Genomic DNA, 15858 nt, shown 5'->3' on the forward strand with positions numbered 1-15858 from the left:
TCCTCTGATTTGTGTGTATTGATTTTGTATCTTGAGACTTTACTGAATTCATTTATCAATTCCAGGAGTCTCTTGGTTGAATCCTTGGGGTTTTCTAGATATAATATCATATCATCAGCAGAGAGTGAGAGTTTGATCTCTTTTGCTCCCATTTGGATGCCCTTAATTCTGCTCTCTTGTCTAATTGCTGTAGCAAGAACTTCCAGCACTGTGTTGAATAGAAGTGGAGATAGTGGGCAACCTTGCCTGGTTCCAGTTCTGAGTGGGAATGCTTTCAGTTTTTCCCCATTCAGTATGATGTTGGCTGTGGGTTTGTCATATATGGCTTGTATCATTTTTAAGTAAGCCCCGTCTATGCCTATTTTGTTAAGCGTTCTTATCATAAAAGAGTGTTGAATTTTGTCAAATGCTTTTCCTGCATCTATTGAGAGGATCATATGGTCTTTGTTTTTGCTTCTATTTTTATGGTGAATTACATTTATAGATTTGCGTATGTTGAACCATCCCTACATCTCTGGGATGAAGCCCACTTGGTCGTGATGGATTATTTTCTTGATAAGCACCTGGATTTGGTTTGCTAGGATTTTGTTGAGAATTTTTGCATCTATATTCATAAGGGATATTGGTCTATAGTTGTCGTTGTTGTTACATCCTTTCTTGGTTTTGGTACTAGGGTTATGTTGGCTTTATAAAATGTGTTGGGGAGGATTCCATCCTTCTCAATGTTGTGGAATAATTTCTGCAGGATAGGCACCAGTTCTTCTTTGTAGGTGTGGTAAAATTCAGGTGTGAAACCATCTGGTCCTGCACTTTTCTTTTTGAGAAGGTTTTTTATTGCTGTTTCAATTCCAGTACTTGATATTGGTCTGTTCAGGAATTCTGTTTCTTCCTGATTGAGCCTAGGGAGGCTGTGAGTTTCTAAAAATTTGTCCATTTCCTCCACATTTTCCAGTTTGTGTGCATAAAGGTTTTTGTAGTATTCATAGATTATATCTTGTATCTCCGTGGCATCAGTTATAATTTCTCCTTTTTTGTTCCTGATGGAGGTTATTAGAGATTTTTCTTTTCTGCTTTTTGTTAGTCTAGCCAAAGGCGTGTCAATTTTATTTTTTCAAAGAACCAACTTTTTGTTTTATTAATCTTCTTTATAGTTTCCCTGTTGTCGATTTCATTTAGTTCTGATTTGATCTTACTAATTTCCCTTCTTCTTCTTCTGGATTTGGGGTCCATCTGTTCTTTTTCCAGCCCCTTGAGTCGATTCATTAGGTTATCTATTTGTGATCTTTCTGTCTTTTGGATATAGGCATTTATGGAAATAAACTTTCCTCTCAGGACTGCTTTAGCTGTGTCCCACAGATTTTGGTAACTTGTGTCTCCTTTGTCATTTAGTTCAAAGAATCTTTTGATTTCCGTCTTGATTTCCTCACTGATGAAGTAATCGTTCAGCAGAAGGTTGTTTAGCTTCCACAACTTTGTGTAGAAATGAGAGTTTCTGTTAGGGTTGATTTCTACTTTTATTCTACTGTGGTCTGAGAAGATACATGGTATGATTTCTGTTTTTTTTTAATTTTTTGTGACCTGCTTTATGTCCTAAGATATGGTCAATCTTAGAGAATGTCCCATGAGCTGATGAGAAGAATGTATATTCAGTGGTTTTTGGGTAGAATGTCCTGTAAATGTCAGTCAAGCCCATTTGTTCTAGAGTTCTGTTTAAGTCCATTATTTCTTTGTTAATTTTCTCTTTGGAGGATCTGTCCTGTGCTGTCATTGGGGTGTTGAAGTCTCTGACTATTATGGTGTTGCTGTCTATCAATTTGTTTAGATCAAGTAGAGTTTGATTTATGAATCTGGGTGCACCCAAGTTGGGTGCATACATATTTAGAATTGTTATGTCGTCTTGTTGAACTGTACCCTTCACCATTATATAGTGACCCTGTTTGTCTTTCATTACTTTTGTGGATTTAAAAACTAAGTTATCTGAAATCAAAACTGCCACACCAGCCTTCTTTTGGCTTCCATGTGCTTGAAATATTGATTTCCACCCCTTTACCTTGAGTCTAAATGCATCCTTGCTGGTTAGATGTGTTTCCTGAAGACAGCAGATAGTTGGCTAGTATTTATTTATCCATTTGGCCAGACTATGTCTCTTGAGTGGGCAGTTCAAGCCATTCACATTTATTGAGAGAACTGATAGGTGGGGCAAATCTCTGTTCATCATATTGGGTTGAAATTTGTTGTTTTGTTTTATCTCTTGAGCCATTGTGGTATCTGGCCTTTGATCTTTAGCTTTTGAGTGGTTTTACATTCGTGAGTGTTTCTTGTGCTGATCCATGTGTAACTCTGTTTTAAGTACTTCTTGGAGGGCTAGTCTTGTCTTGGTGAATTCCCCCAGTCTTTGCTTATCTGAGAATGTCTTCATTTCTCCTTCATATACAAAACTTAGTTTTGCAGGGTACAAGATTCTAGGCTGGGCATTATTCTGTTTCAGAAGAGTGAGAATCGGGCCCCAGTCTCTTCTTGCTTGTAAGGTTTTGGTTGAGAAGTCTGGCGTTATTCAGATGGGCTTTCCTTTGTATGTTACTTGTTTCTTTTGCCTTACAGCTCATAGAAGGGCCTCTTTAGTGGATATTTTGGTCAGTCTGATGACTGCATGTCGTGGTATCTTCCTGTTTGCATTGAATCCCCCAAGGGTCCTTTGAGCTTCTTATACCTGGATATCTAGATTTTTAGCAAGGCCTGGGAAACTTTCCTCTGTTATATCTTCAAATAGCTTATCTAACCGTTGCGTGTTTTCTTCTTCACCTTCAGGGATGCCCGTAACTCTCATGTTAGGCTTCTTCACATAATCCCACATTTTTTGTAGGCTTTGCTCTTTTCTCTTATTTCTCTGCTCTATCTCTGTGACTGACTTTTTTAATTGGAAGCGGTTATCTTCAATCTCTGAGATTGTTTCTTCTGTTTCATCTACCCTGTTCTTGAGGCTTTCCACTGTGTTTTGTAGTTCCTTGAATAAATTCTTCATTTCCAGGAGTTCAGTTTGAATTTTCTTTAATATTTCAATTTCTTTAGTGAATTTTTCTTCCAAGTTCTAGATTTTTTTTTGTGGTTTCTTTGTGTTGGTTATCCATTTTTTCTTGCATATTATTGAGTTTTCTTACAATCATGTTCGAAATTCTTCTTCTGTCATTTTAGTGTTCTGAATTTGGTTAATGTCCATTGCTAGAGAACTGGTATTCCTCTTTGGGGGTGTGCTTTCTGTTTGATTCTTCATACTTCCAGAGTTCTTTCCCTGGTTCCTTCTCATCTGGATCAGTTGTTCCTTCTTGCCTTTAGATTTTCGTTTGGATAATGATACGCCCTATTTAGTAGACAGTGTTTGTGGGTGAGCCAGTAGGTGGTGTTCGTGGGTGAGATTTGACCACACCCTTTAAGATGAGTCAGTAGATGCAGTAAAAGGGTGTGCAGACTGACCTCCCTGTCAGTAGGTGGCACTTGCTGGGAGGAGCGATCTGCAGTGCTGTTTTTGGGTCCTGTAATCAGCTCTTGTCCCTCTGGCAAGGCCTTCTTGTGCCTCGGGCGGTGGGTGGGGCCCTGGGACTTCCAGGTGTGTCCTTATTCTCCACCTCGGTGGGGGCAGGTCCAGGAGTGAGTCTGGGCGGAGCTGGATTGGGTAAACCTGCCCTCAAGCTCCACAAATGCTGTTAGCAGTAGTCAAAGGTCTGTTCTCTGCTTGCGTGCAAAGCTGCCAGGGAGGGGCTGAAATGGTCCCCCTCAGCTGAAAAGTCTGTGTGTGGCGGGTGGGGCTGTCTGAGACTGGCACTCTGGAGCAGACCTAACTCCTTTCCACCCTCCCCTATTCCGTGATTTCTCCTAGGCGTCTGTCAGCAGGCAGGACCTCAGGCCAATGGATCTCCCCTGGCTGTGATGTGGGCTGGGAGGTTCCCTGCCCAGGACAGCAGCCTGAGCTGGGTGCATGGCCCTCTTTTGGGAGGAAGGTTGCCCCTCAAGCACTCTGATCTGCCCCTGAAGGAATACACTCCTCAGTAGGCTCGTTCACAAATATCCCTTCTGTGGGCAGTGCGATCGTGACCTGAGTATACGGGGTCTGGTCTGCAGGCCTGTCCCCTGGGCCCTGGAGATCAATCCCTGACCCTGCCAGGGGGAGGAGGGCTGGTCTCAGTCACCTACGGGGTGCCCAAGCTGGATCTGTGTCACTCCATCTCGGGATTTGTCCGCTCTCCTGGAGTCACCAGGCAAGCAGCACCTGGGAGGGCTGGTGGGTAGGGAGCTCGCATTCTGAGTACCCCTCAGTCTGCTGTAGGGCCCCAAAAGAAAAGGCCCCATTCCTTGGAGATGCCTCCATGTGATGGCTAAATTGTCTCTCTGGGCACCCACGGGTAGGGAAGGGGAAGGCGAGAATGGAACAATATGGTGCTTGCCTATGGGCTCGGGTCTGCGCTCCGGTCCTTCCCCAAGGAAGCTGGGAGCCTAGTGCCCTGTCTTTAAGAGGCTCACTGCTCACTGGTGGCAGCCATCTCTGGGCTGGTGTTGGCAGGTCTCTCCAACCACTCAGGATCCCACCAGCAGTCCGAGATGCAAGGGAGGGGAAAGTTATCTGCTCCACCTACCTTTGTCGCTGGTCTCCAAGCCTCTCAGGGTTAGACCCTGCCGACGCCTTTCTCCTTCCAGTTCTACTCCACAACGTCTTCCCGTGGAGTCTCCTGTAGTTTCAGGCACCCTTCCTTCTGACCCTCATCCAATCTGTGTTTTTCTGCTGGTTTATTTTTTTCACTTTCTTCTAAAATCCATCTTTTTTGCAGAGACACTCTGGCTGGCGGCTTTTCTCATCCGCCATCTTGGGATCCAGGGCTTCCCATTCCTTTTGAAAGAGCCTTTGCCTAGAAGCTCCTCCATCCCCTCAGTTAGGCAACGCCCATGCTCATTCCAATGTCATCCCCCTTTTCCCATTAGCTGGGAGTGCCTGGGTAGGTCCTCATCAAATCTGTACTAGTCCTGCCTGGCATTTAACACATTTGTAAGTTTTATATTTATGTGTGTGTGTGTTCGATTAAGCTCTGGTTCTCCACTACAGCTCAAGAGGGCACAGACTCTGTTAATTTTTATTGAGACTGTAATTGTTTTATCTAGCACACCCCTAGCACATCATGCTCCAAGAGTAAGTATAGACAGCATAAACTCTTCAACATAAAATCCAGATAGGCTCTCTAGGCTTTGGCCACGTGTGGACAGTCTGGCCAAGACTTATTGTGTAATCAGCTATCTCTTTGCAAAGTACCAACTGGAAGCTCTAGTGAGAACCTAGCAGTTGCTCCTCCAGGTGCCAGGTGCCACTTTTTTTTTTTTTTTTTTTTTTTTTTTTTTGAGACAGAGTCTCACTCTGTTGCCCTGGCTAAAGTGAGTGCCGTGGCATCAGCCTAGCTCACAGCAACCTCAAACTCCTGGGCTCAAGCGATCCTACTGCCTCAGCCTCCCAAGTAGCTGGGACTACAGGCATGCGCCACCATGCCCGGCTAATTTTTTCTATATATTTTTAGTTGGCCGATTAATTTCTTTCTAATTTTAGTAGAGGTGGGGTCTCGCTCTTGCTCAGGCTGGTCTTGAACTCCTGAGCTCAAACAATCCGCCCGCCTCAGCCTCCCAGAGAGCTAGGATTCAGGTGCCACTTCTTAAAGAGTAACTCTTAGGAAGTTTTAACAGTTTTGTTCTTTATGAAAAATAACACACAAACACATACACACACACCCTAAAAAAGAGAAAAGCAACAACTGCTAGTACTGGTGCTGAACAAGAACAGCAAGTGGAGTAGTCTAATGCCTTCCTCTTTCTTGAGGGATACATGCTATGAGTGTAGTCATGAATTGGAAGGTAAATAATAGCTGACATCCATGGAACTCTCACTACAGGCAAGGCTGGTACTGGTGCTCACATACGTTTTCTCTCAACAAACCTATTTTTATCCTCCCTTTCAGATGAGGAAATCTACCCAAGGTCACACAAGCAGTAATACAGAGAGACGATCTGAGGCCACATTATCAAACTCATTTCAGAGCCTGAACTCTTAATCATTATCTTTATTGCCTCTCCTGGAGGGGTCTAGACCACACCCTTAGCAGAAATCGAGGAGGGTCTGCACTCACAGACTGGACAGTATCTCTGCATAGAGAGACAGTCGTCCTCTTAATCTAATACTTTGAGTTTGAATTGAGACTTTACTCAACGAAAAATAGCTGAATAGCCTGCCTTTTGTTTCTTCCCTTTCCATTATATTTTCCACTTTGACACATTTCTTAAATACAGATTGATCTTCTGTCTCCCAGGTTCATGAATGTTCAGATGGTTTCTCTTTGCTTACAAGAATATGACAGACCACCCAGCCTAGCCTCACGGTCTAGCCCGGGCTCTGTCACCACTTAATCTCCACCACATCCTTCACATAGGACCCCTAAGCGATCTCTTGCAATCCCAGGACTTGTCTGCTTCCCTTCCCTGATTGGATTCTCCCATCTTGAAATCCCCGTCATCCACAGAAGCCAGGTCAACTTAAGGAACAAATCATGTATAGAGTGACAACAGATATTACTATTACAGGTGGAGCATCCCTAATCCAAAAATCTGAAATCCAAAATGCCCCCAACTCCAAAACTTTTTGAGTACCAACATGACATCACAGGTGTACAATTCCACACTTGACCTCATGTGACAAGTCACAGTCAAAACACAGGCATATAACACACAGTTTATTCAGTGTGCCCAAGGGAAAAATAAAATCACCTTCAAGCTATATGTATAAGGTGTATAAGAAACGTAAATGAATTTCATGTTTAGACTTGGGTCCCATCCCCAAGATATCTCATTATGGATATGCAAATATTCTAAAATCCAAAAAAAAAAAAAAAAATCCTAAATCGAAAACACTTCTGGTCACAAGCATTTCGGATTAGGGATACTCAAACTGTATTTTAAAAATAATTCCAAATGTTAAGTTCCATAATATTCAAGTAAGGTGGAAGAAAGATTAATTGAAAAAGTCTCAGCCTTTAATAAACATGTGATCGGTAAGGTTTTCAATAGTAGATTCAAATTCAGTTTCAAATTAGGAGAGAATATTTAATATCACCTCTAGTGGCTTGTGTTTTTCTCAGGAACTCTAAATCTACCAGAAGCCCTTTGCAGCAGTTTTCTCAAAGTGTAACAAATTCTACTTTGTATATCATCTCGTGTTTAATTATAAGGATTTGAATTTGCAGCACCAGTTAATCAGTAATTAGATAGTACTGTACCAAAAGAAATTAAACAAAGATGAAAACAAAAACACAACTCAGCACAAGGCCATATCATCTGGTAACATTTCATGTAGCATGATTAAAATACTCCCTGAGAAATATAGGTTAACTGAGTCATTAGCCATGTATTCCTTTGACTTTGTTGTTGTTGTTAATGACTTTAATGGCAATGGGAAACTTAAAGGAAATCCAAGTACAAAAACATTCTGATTATACTAATGTTTATTCCTCTTTTCATTCTTTACTGGAAATCTCTTTATGATGCTCAATAATTATTTTGAAATGTAGCGGTAGATTTTGGCAATGCAAAATAAATGCATACTTTATAATGATTCATTCTCCATTGATTGTCATATGAAAAAGCCAGATAAACCAGTATTTGAGTTAATCATCAATTAGACCTCAAAAACAAAATGTTCACCTTTGGTGTGAAAAATCAAAAAAGATGCAGAGCAGATCGAGGGAGGAACAGAAAGGTCCCTGAAGCCAAGATGTAGTGGAGGAAAAAGGCATAACTGTATAGCCGGTCATTTTAGGAATCAGAGGAAGGGCAAGAGGACCTTCTTGATACAAAGTCATGCCATTTCCCTGTACCAGGTGCATGGGCCACTTTTCCTGGTTCTTAAACCTTGGTTAGTAAGATAAAAAAAGAAGACTGACAGTTGGAAAGAGAAGTGAGCAGCTCCTATAATTCAGTCTTGGAAGAGATGAGGGCAGTGGCCTGCTCAGGTGTGCCCCGCTTTGGGTGATCCTGGCAGCTGGGCTCTGGGGAGGGCGGACAGTCGGCAGAGCTCCAGGGTCTGTTAGCAGGATACAGAGCAAGCCTTTCTCCTTCAAGGCCCCCATCTTATCCCTTCCCCTGTGACTATCACCACATCAGGAGTTTGAACCAGCAAAACACTCAAAATTACCGGAAGGTGCTTTACACTCTTTCCCTGGTGCTGTTTCAAGAGGCTTTGTTTCTGTAAGAAACTGGCATCACCTTTACTCCCAAGTGCAGGGTTCTTGTAAATGTGAATATTGTAAAATCTTTAAATGAGCTGCCAAATGAATGAGCATGGTTTTTTTCCTCTACGTGTATGAAAGTGTCTTGAAAACTTCTGTAGAGTGAATTTTGTTGTACGCTCTCAAGCTTGCTTTATAGACGTATTTTAATTGTCAACCTCTGAAACAAGTAATTTGTCTTTTGATGGAAAAATTTGCTGAGAAAGAGCATAATGTGCTTTGAGAAGAATTACAGAAGAATATTTCATAGATTTCCGTCTTTTGGTATCCCGGACTGAAAGAGTAAGCTTTGCTTCATAATTTAGTATCATGGTGGCCATCAGAGGACCAAACTGTAATAATTTTTGTAACTTCATGATAAAATTAATTGAGCAGCCCCCCAAATTGGGAACCATTTGATTTTTCTCCAATTTAAGAATTTCTTTTCCCACTGTGTTGTGAAGCCGCGCTGTAAAGTTTCCATCTCTAAGAGTTCATTGCTTTTACAAATTATACTGCACACCTGTGAATGAAAGCTGCATTGTCAAAGTGACAATTCATTTGTGGATATGGCTTATTAATCCTCTGTTGTGCTTCTTCACCTGTTCTCTAATTTGAAAATGTTCATCTCTCAGGAGGTGGTACAATTTATTTGATGTCAATGTACCACATAAATTTTTCCTCTCAATTTTAACGGTATTGAAATAAGCTGAAAATAAGCTGACTCCAGTCACCGTGATCATTATCTTATGAAATTTTATTCAAGGCCAACTGGCCAAAATTAATGAACCAGAACAACCTTTTCATCTCAGTGAATGATTACCCATGTCTCTTCACTGTAACAACATGGTACCTATTCTTCCTGTAGTGGGGTGTGGTTAAAAAAAAAAACTAGAGTTTAAATGCCCCTAATTGCATGTCTCCTCCAGTCTCACCCATCTCAGTGAATGGCTCTGTTAGTGCTCCAGCCAACACCTGGAACCACCCAGGATCACTCCTTTTTGCTCTCCTCCCACACCCAATGCATTAGCCAGTCCTGCTGGATCGCCTGCCACTGATCCCACCCCAGCCCAAGCCGCCGATTCCCCTCCTGGACTCCTAGCAATCATCTCCTAACTGGCCTCCCAGCTTTTATTCTGCTTCCCTAAAATCCATTCTCCATATAGCAGCTCGGTTAATGATATTACAAATATTAATCATATTACTTCACTAGGCCTGCTTAAAGCCGTCCAGTGACTTCCCATTGCACTTAGAATAAAATAAAAATACGTTTTATGGCCCAGGACCCCATATGAACAGCCCTACACGGCTCTCCCCTTCTTACACTCTTGGGTCGTCCTTCAAACACCCACGTGCTCCCCTGCCCTCGCCTTTCCACAAGCTGCTGCCTCTGCTTGGAGTGCACTTCCCTGCCCCGCAGGACTGACTCTCACATCCTACCTCGGAGAAACACTTCCTGACCACCCAAAGTGCAGCACCTCCGCAGTTGATGCCCTGTCAACCTGTTTGACCTTCACAGCACTTGTCACCATCAAAAATGATTTTGTTCCATTTGGCTTATTTGTTCACTGATCATTGTGTTTCTTCCCACCAGCCGCTAAGCTCCCACGAAGGCAGGAATCTTGTCTGCTGTTCACCACGTATCACTTGTACCCGGAACAGGGTCTGGCCTATTAGCACACTCTCAATAAGTACTTGTTAGATGAATGGTGGATGAAGGAATCCTTGTCTTCCTAATACTGTATGACTTTGCATCACTTAACCTCTTGGACTTCAGCTTCCTCATGTATAAAATAAAGCTAACAGAGCATTGGATGTTCATGGGATAAATGAAAGGAGCAAACGTGTATGGTAGCGTGTGGGACTTTGCTTGGCCCACAGCACGGGCATATTGAACACAGTCACCAATTTCTCTCCCTGTTTTACAGGAAATCTTCAGAGGAACTGGACATGGACAAGGTGACAGCAGCAATGGTACTGACCAGCTTGTCAACCAGCCCTTTGGTTCGAAGCCCTCCTGTGCGGCCGAATGGTAAGCCTGGGATGTGGGGTTTGGGGAAGGGCTCCTTGATACCAAGAGCAGGGCCTCTCTTTGAGAAGTTGCATTCCTGTCAAACACAACGAATAATTAACCCCCACCCATTAGCAGGAAGCAAGGGGAAATGTGGAAGAAATGGAGACCCCAGAGCTGTCAGCCTCCTCCTCATCTTCCCAGAGAGCCCACTACATCTCATTCATACATCCATCCATTCAGCTCATGTTTTTTGAGTTCCATTACTTGTTTTCTTCCTTTCTAGAACACATATTTGCAATACCTGTATTCCTTTTTCCCAGGTAAATGGAGATAGATATAATGAAATTCTTTTCCTTAGCATTATTTCTGTTTGGGAAGGTAGTTGGATCAAAGAACTCTCAGAAGATTTAATATTTTTTAAAAGCATTATTCTAGACTCCTTAATCAAATAGAATTATTTAGTCTATTCATTCAATATATATTTACTAGGTACCAGCTAGGTGATTTGAATACATTATTGAAAAACAGTGTCCACACTCCCAGGTAGTGTACAATCTCTTTAGGAAAAAAAGACTATCAGTCTTAGCCATGGCAGTGGCTAGCATTTATTGAACCCTTACTATGTGCCAAGTACTATGCATGCTTTATCTCCTGTAATTCCCACAACTCCGTGAGATGTTCTTATCCCTGTTTTACAGATGAGTAAACTGAGGCTCATAGAGATTAATTGGCTCATAAATGGCAGAACTGAAATTCTACTCCATCTTTCTGATTCCAGATCTGTTCTCTTGATGCTGATATAACATGGCCTCATATAATCCAGTATGATAAGTCAGGAGGGCGGGCAGTAGGAGATTAAGTTAGAGAGACTGGCAGAAGATCAGGAGGGGTTATGTTTGCCTGGCTAGGAGTTTGGACTTTATTCTGAGGCTGTGGGAGAACTATTACAGTAACACCAGCACTGGAAAGTTACAATTAGGTCTACCAACAAGAACAACAGCAGCAGCAGACAAAGCATTAATGGTCACAATGGGGGTGAATGGGACATAGTTGAGAAATGTGAAGAAGGTAGAATCAACAGGACTTGGTGATGGACAGAGAGGATGAAGGAGAAGGTGTGTCAAGGGTGACTTCCAGTGCTTCAGCAAGGGGACACCATTTCCTGAGACAGGAAACTAAGGCATGGGGCAAATGTTTGGGACAAGATGTGGGGTTGCTGAAGAACACAGACCAGTTGGAAACACGTTAAATAGGCAGTTCCTGAGGATCATTCAAGGGGCAGCCTCTGGTGGAGACTTGAATGCAGCCTGGAAGAGAGATCTGGGTTGACAGTACAGAATGGGAAGGCAACATTTGAAGCCATGAGAGTAAATGAGATCACCCTGAGAGAGTTTGTAGAAGCCCAGGGTGAAGACAGGATGGCCAAGAGGAAGCAGTGAATCTCACCATCACGTAAGAGATTGGCAGAGGAAAAAGACCCCAGGAATATCCTGAGGGGTGACCAGAGAGGTAGAAGAAAACTAACAGAGTGTTGTTTCATGGAAGCCAAAGGCAAAGCATGTTTGAAGGAGAGTCATCTGATGCTTCAGAAGGTCATGCATGAAAAGGACTGAATTTTGCATCAGAAAAGAAGGTCACTGGTGGCCTTGGCAAGGGCATTCACAAAGGACTCCCCATGGAAGGAAGCCAGATTGCAGTTCACTGAAATGTAATGCGCTGAGACCACTGAATGAGACTTCCCAGCAATGGAAACCTTCTCTCAAAAACCGGCATGGTCAATTATGAGATAGAGCCACAGTTCACACACAATTTGGTTGTAAGCATGAGATGTTAAGATACATTTGTTGAATATCCAGTGAGTCCTCACCAAAACTTACTCCTACCTCATTATAAGTGGTAAGAATGACCAAGATGCTGGGAATTCGAATGGTTGTCATGAATCAGTAGTACTCAGCAACATGATTCACCAAGAAACTGGGGTGACGCCACCTCTTCACATAGCGCCAGACGAGGAGATCTTGGTGAGCCTGACCACTCCTATTCGATGACCTACCCTCAGGGCTTCTTGGCAAACATGTTCTGAAGTACCTTCCTCAGCTTGGCAATGCTGCTAAAGTAGGCTTACGTAAAACCAAAACTGAGGGCACCCCCAAAACATATTCTAGGAAAAAGGAATTGCAGAAATTCCATGGGATCCTTAAAGGAACAACAACAACAAAAAAGTATATTTTAAATTAATCATTGTTTTTAGCATTGGATTCTTTTTTAAATTGAGAACATTTTTAGTGCTCCTTTGTATTTAAAGGTCAGAATTAAAATAAACATTTTGGTTCTTCTGTGCAAACTTTTGTTAGCACGCTAATAAAGCAATTCTGTATTCATTTATGGTTTAAAACATAACTACTGAATAACCCTAAATTGTCTGCTCTCATTTAGTCTGTAACAGGAAGCAAATTCTTAGATAGGGAAAACAATTTATAATAATGAAGGCATTTTTTTTTTAAGGAATAAAAGATTTTCTTTAGAATTATTGTATATCAATGAATTTGGGAGAACTGTTGTTATCCTTTTCTGTGCCTGAGAAGGATCATTCTGTCAGGATGTGGATCTGCAAAGAGAGTGAGAGTCTAGCAGTACCTGTCTGCATTCTTGGCAAATACTTAATACAAGGAGATTCTATCCCCTAAGAATATTATGAATTGGTCTTGACTTTTTTCTGAAAAATTTATTTCTATAACACCTAGTCTTTCTGATTAAATAGTGTTTCTAAAGGAAATGTCATTCACAAGGCAGTAAGCAAATTAACTTTTGGCATTGACACGAAGCCATGTGACCACAATGTAATAATAGTTGGTTTTCAAAATAAATTCAGTTTCTCACACTTACCGTGATTATATATCTAACACCATGAACTTTATTTTATTTTATAAGTGCATGCTGCAGAATGTTTATAAATCACCTGGGCCTGCCAAGTGAGTTTTTGACACAGGTAATATCACCTAAGGCCTTTACATTAGGCTCCTCTTGAAGTCCTGTTGTATTAGATAGAGTTTTCTTGTTTGTAATAGGCAGCTCTGGCCGGCGAGTGCATCAGTCTCTCTAGACTGCAGGGAGCAAGATGGTAATTTGGTTTTGTTGATGCTGGCAAGGCATGAGCCTGCATAAATGGCCATTTGATTCTAAAAGAACCTTGCTGTAATGAGATGGGTAGCTTAGTTCTATTTCAACTTAAAACTTCACTCCTCTCACTTAACTTTTTGCTTGACATAGTTGAGGAATACGGTGGAAATCTATAATTAGGTGAAGATAGTTAAGAAATTTCTCCCTGAATGCTAGTCTACCGTTTGTCTTCATTACTAATTATACGGACGTTAACAGTATTTTTTTAATGAGGTATTTTGGGATTCTTTTCCCTCCTTGTAGTTAGACTATAGTTTTAATATATTCAAAATGCACATAAATATGGAGGAGAAATTATCCAAGAAGAAAGGAGAATTTACACAAATGCTAATTAAGATTGTGTATCTTGAAAGGTAAAGCAAATCTTCAGTGATTAAAAGAATACCCAGAAGACATTCTAACTGGGCAAAAATCTCTCTACATGAGCAAACATTTCATAATGTTTTTCATCACAAGTGGAAAGGTAAAATCTAACACCAGTCTTGTCGGTAATTATTGCTAATAAATTCTTATCCTATCCCAGCTTTGCCAGGGAAAAGGGAGGATGTTCACAACCCAGGGCCTGCATGCACTGAGGGAAGAGGGCCAGCTCAGGCCTCGGGTCCACCAGGTATACTTACTAGTCACCTGGCAAGTCACTTCCTGCTGCCTCAGCGTCCTCATCTGTAAAATGGGCATGATACTCCTTACTCTGAGAGAGAGATGTTGTGAGCATACTTGAGATCATGCAAATGAGCTTTGTAAGATATAAAACACTCACAAAATGTAAGGCACTATTATTTGTTATAATAAGCAGAATGGGAAAGGGCTTTAGATAACTATCCAGAAATTATTTCTCTTAGATTCTTATAGCTTAGACTAAATTCCTATAAATATATTCTAAGAATTACAGTCCTATAAGAAATGCCTTTAAAAAAAAGTTTGAAATTAGAGGAGTAGGAGCTGAGAGGAAACTCCGTGACCAATTTGGGAGAATACTGCAAACGGTATTCCTCTCTTAGAAATACTGTAGTCACCAAACCCGGAGCTCCTCAAACTTAGCGAACAAGAAAAATCTATTTTTTCCCTTTGTTTCGTATGATCCCCACTCTCATTCCAAGGAACTAGTGTTGCACAATATAACACACATGAGAAAACTCTTAGAAAAACCTATTATCATGTGGTTAAAATAACTAAATGTTTATAAACTGTGATGTGACTTTTGGGAGGGGGGTGTATAAATAGAATAAATACTTACAGACCCAGCTGTTGCAAATTATTGAGCGGGCTGCGGGTGGTTGGACTGGAATAGAATCAAGGTTCCCGTTCCCCTTGTGTCTGTGCACGCAGAGGGCCTCAGCGGATCCTGGAAGGAGGCGAGCTGCGTGCCTTCCAGCACGAGCAGCAGCGGCTACTGGAGCTGGAGCGCCCCCAGCGACCAGTCCAACCCGTCCACGCCGTCGCCGCCGCTGTCGGCCGACAGCTTCAAGCCCTTCCGCAGCCCCGCGCAGCCGGACGACGGCATCGACGAGTCGGAGGCCAGCAACCTGCTCTTTGACGAGCCCATTCCCAGGAAACGAAAGGTTGGTGTGTCGGGCGCCCGGTTTTCTGTTTTGAGTTGCGTGCAGGTGCTTTCTGTCCCCTTTGAAGGGCCTGTGTGAGCTCAGGAAGGGCTCCTGCGACCCACGCCCCCTTTCCATCAAGAGAAGCAGCCTACGCTCCCCCTGAATGCTCTTTGAAATTTCAAAGTAAATTGTCATGATTAAAGACAATTAAACATGGCTAAAGTATTGATATGTTTCCTCAGAGTGCATACATGCCCCATCCTCTGGTTAAATATTGCTAACCCAAGACTCAACCAGTGTTTGGAAGTTAGAAAATTGGACTTTAGGCTTGGTTTGGTATTAACTCAGTCTCTTTGTGGGACTTATTTTTTTCATATGTGAAATGTAATTAATATCTTTTTCTCTTTTCTGCTTTAAGCAGCCCTGAAGGGTTATTGGGAAGAATATTTTGTATCTCATTTTTATACAGCCATATGTAAAATATACATGAAAGTTGACATATGTGTCCATACTTACATAAAGAAAATTACATATTTACTAAATAAAAAGGACAGCTAATTAATTGAGTTAATAAATTAATTGATTGCACTTTTATTTAATCCTCCCAGCAGTCCTGTGCAGTAAGTATTGTATTTCCATCTTGATATGAGCAAATTGAGAACCAGGGAGAGTGTACATTTAACTGGCCCCTATCAGGCAGGTTAAAAAAGGCTAGAGCCACCATTCAGACCAGATCTGCCTGAACTAAAGCTCATATTCTTTTCATTCTCCTCAGGTGTATTTAAATTACTATGTTCACTGACAATTTTTCAAAAACTTTTTTTTTTTTTTT

General features: G+C 41.7%; 1 protein-coding gene across 1 annotated transcript in view; it reads left to right on the top strand.

Moving 5' to 3' along the window:
• The window catches only part of ZNF704 (zinc finger protein 704), a 220115-nt gene that overhangs the window by 168393 nt on the left and 35864 nt on the right, over positions 1–15858 (top strand). The window contains exons 3-4 of the mRNA XM_012663137.1: positions 10217–10320; positions 14812–15044. Of these exons, the coding sequence (XP_012518591.1) occupies positions 10217–10320; positions 14812–15044 (337 nt within the window). The remainder of the gene's footprint in view (positions 1–10216; positions 10321–14811; positions 15045–15858) is intronic.

The sequence above is a fragment of the Propithecus coquereli genome, unplaced genomic scaffold (assembly GCF_000956105.1).
Source record: "Propithecus coquereli isolate 6110/MARCELLA unplaced genomic scaffold, Pcoq_1.0 Scaffold8, whole genome shotgun sequence".
In the NCBI taxonomy this organism is placed as follows: domain Eukaryota; kingdom Metazoa; phylum Chordata; class Mammalia; order Primates; family Indriidae; genus Propithecus; species Propithecus coquereli.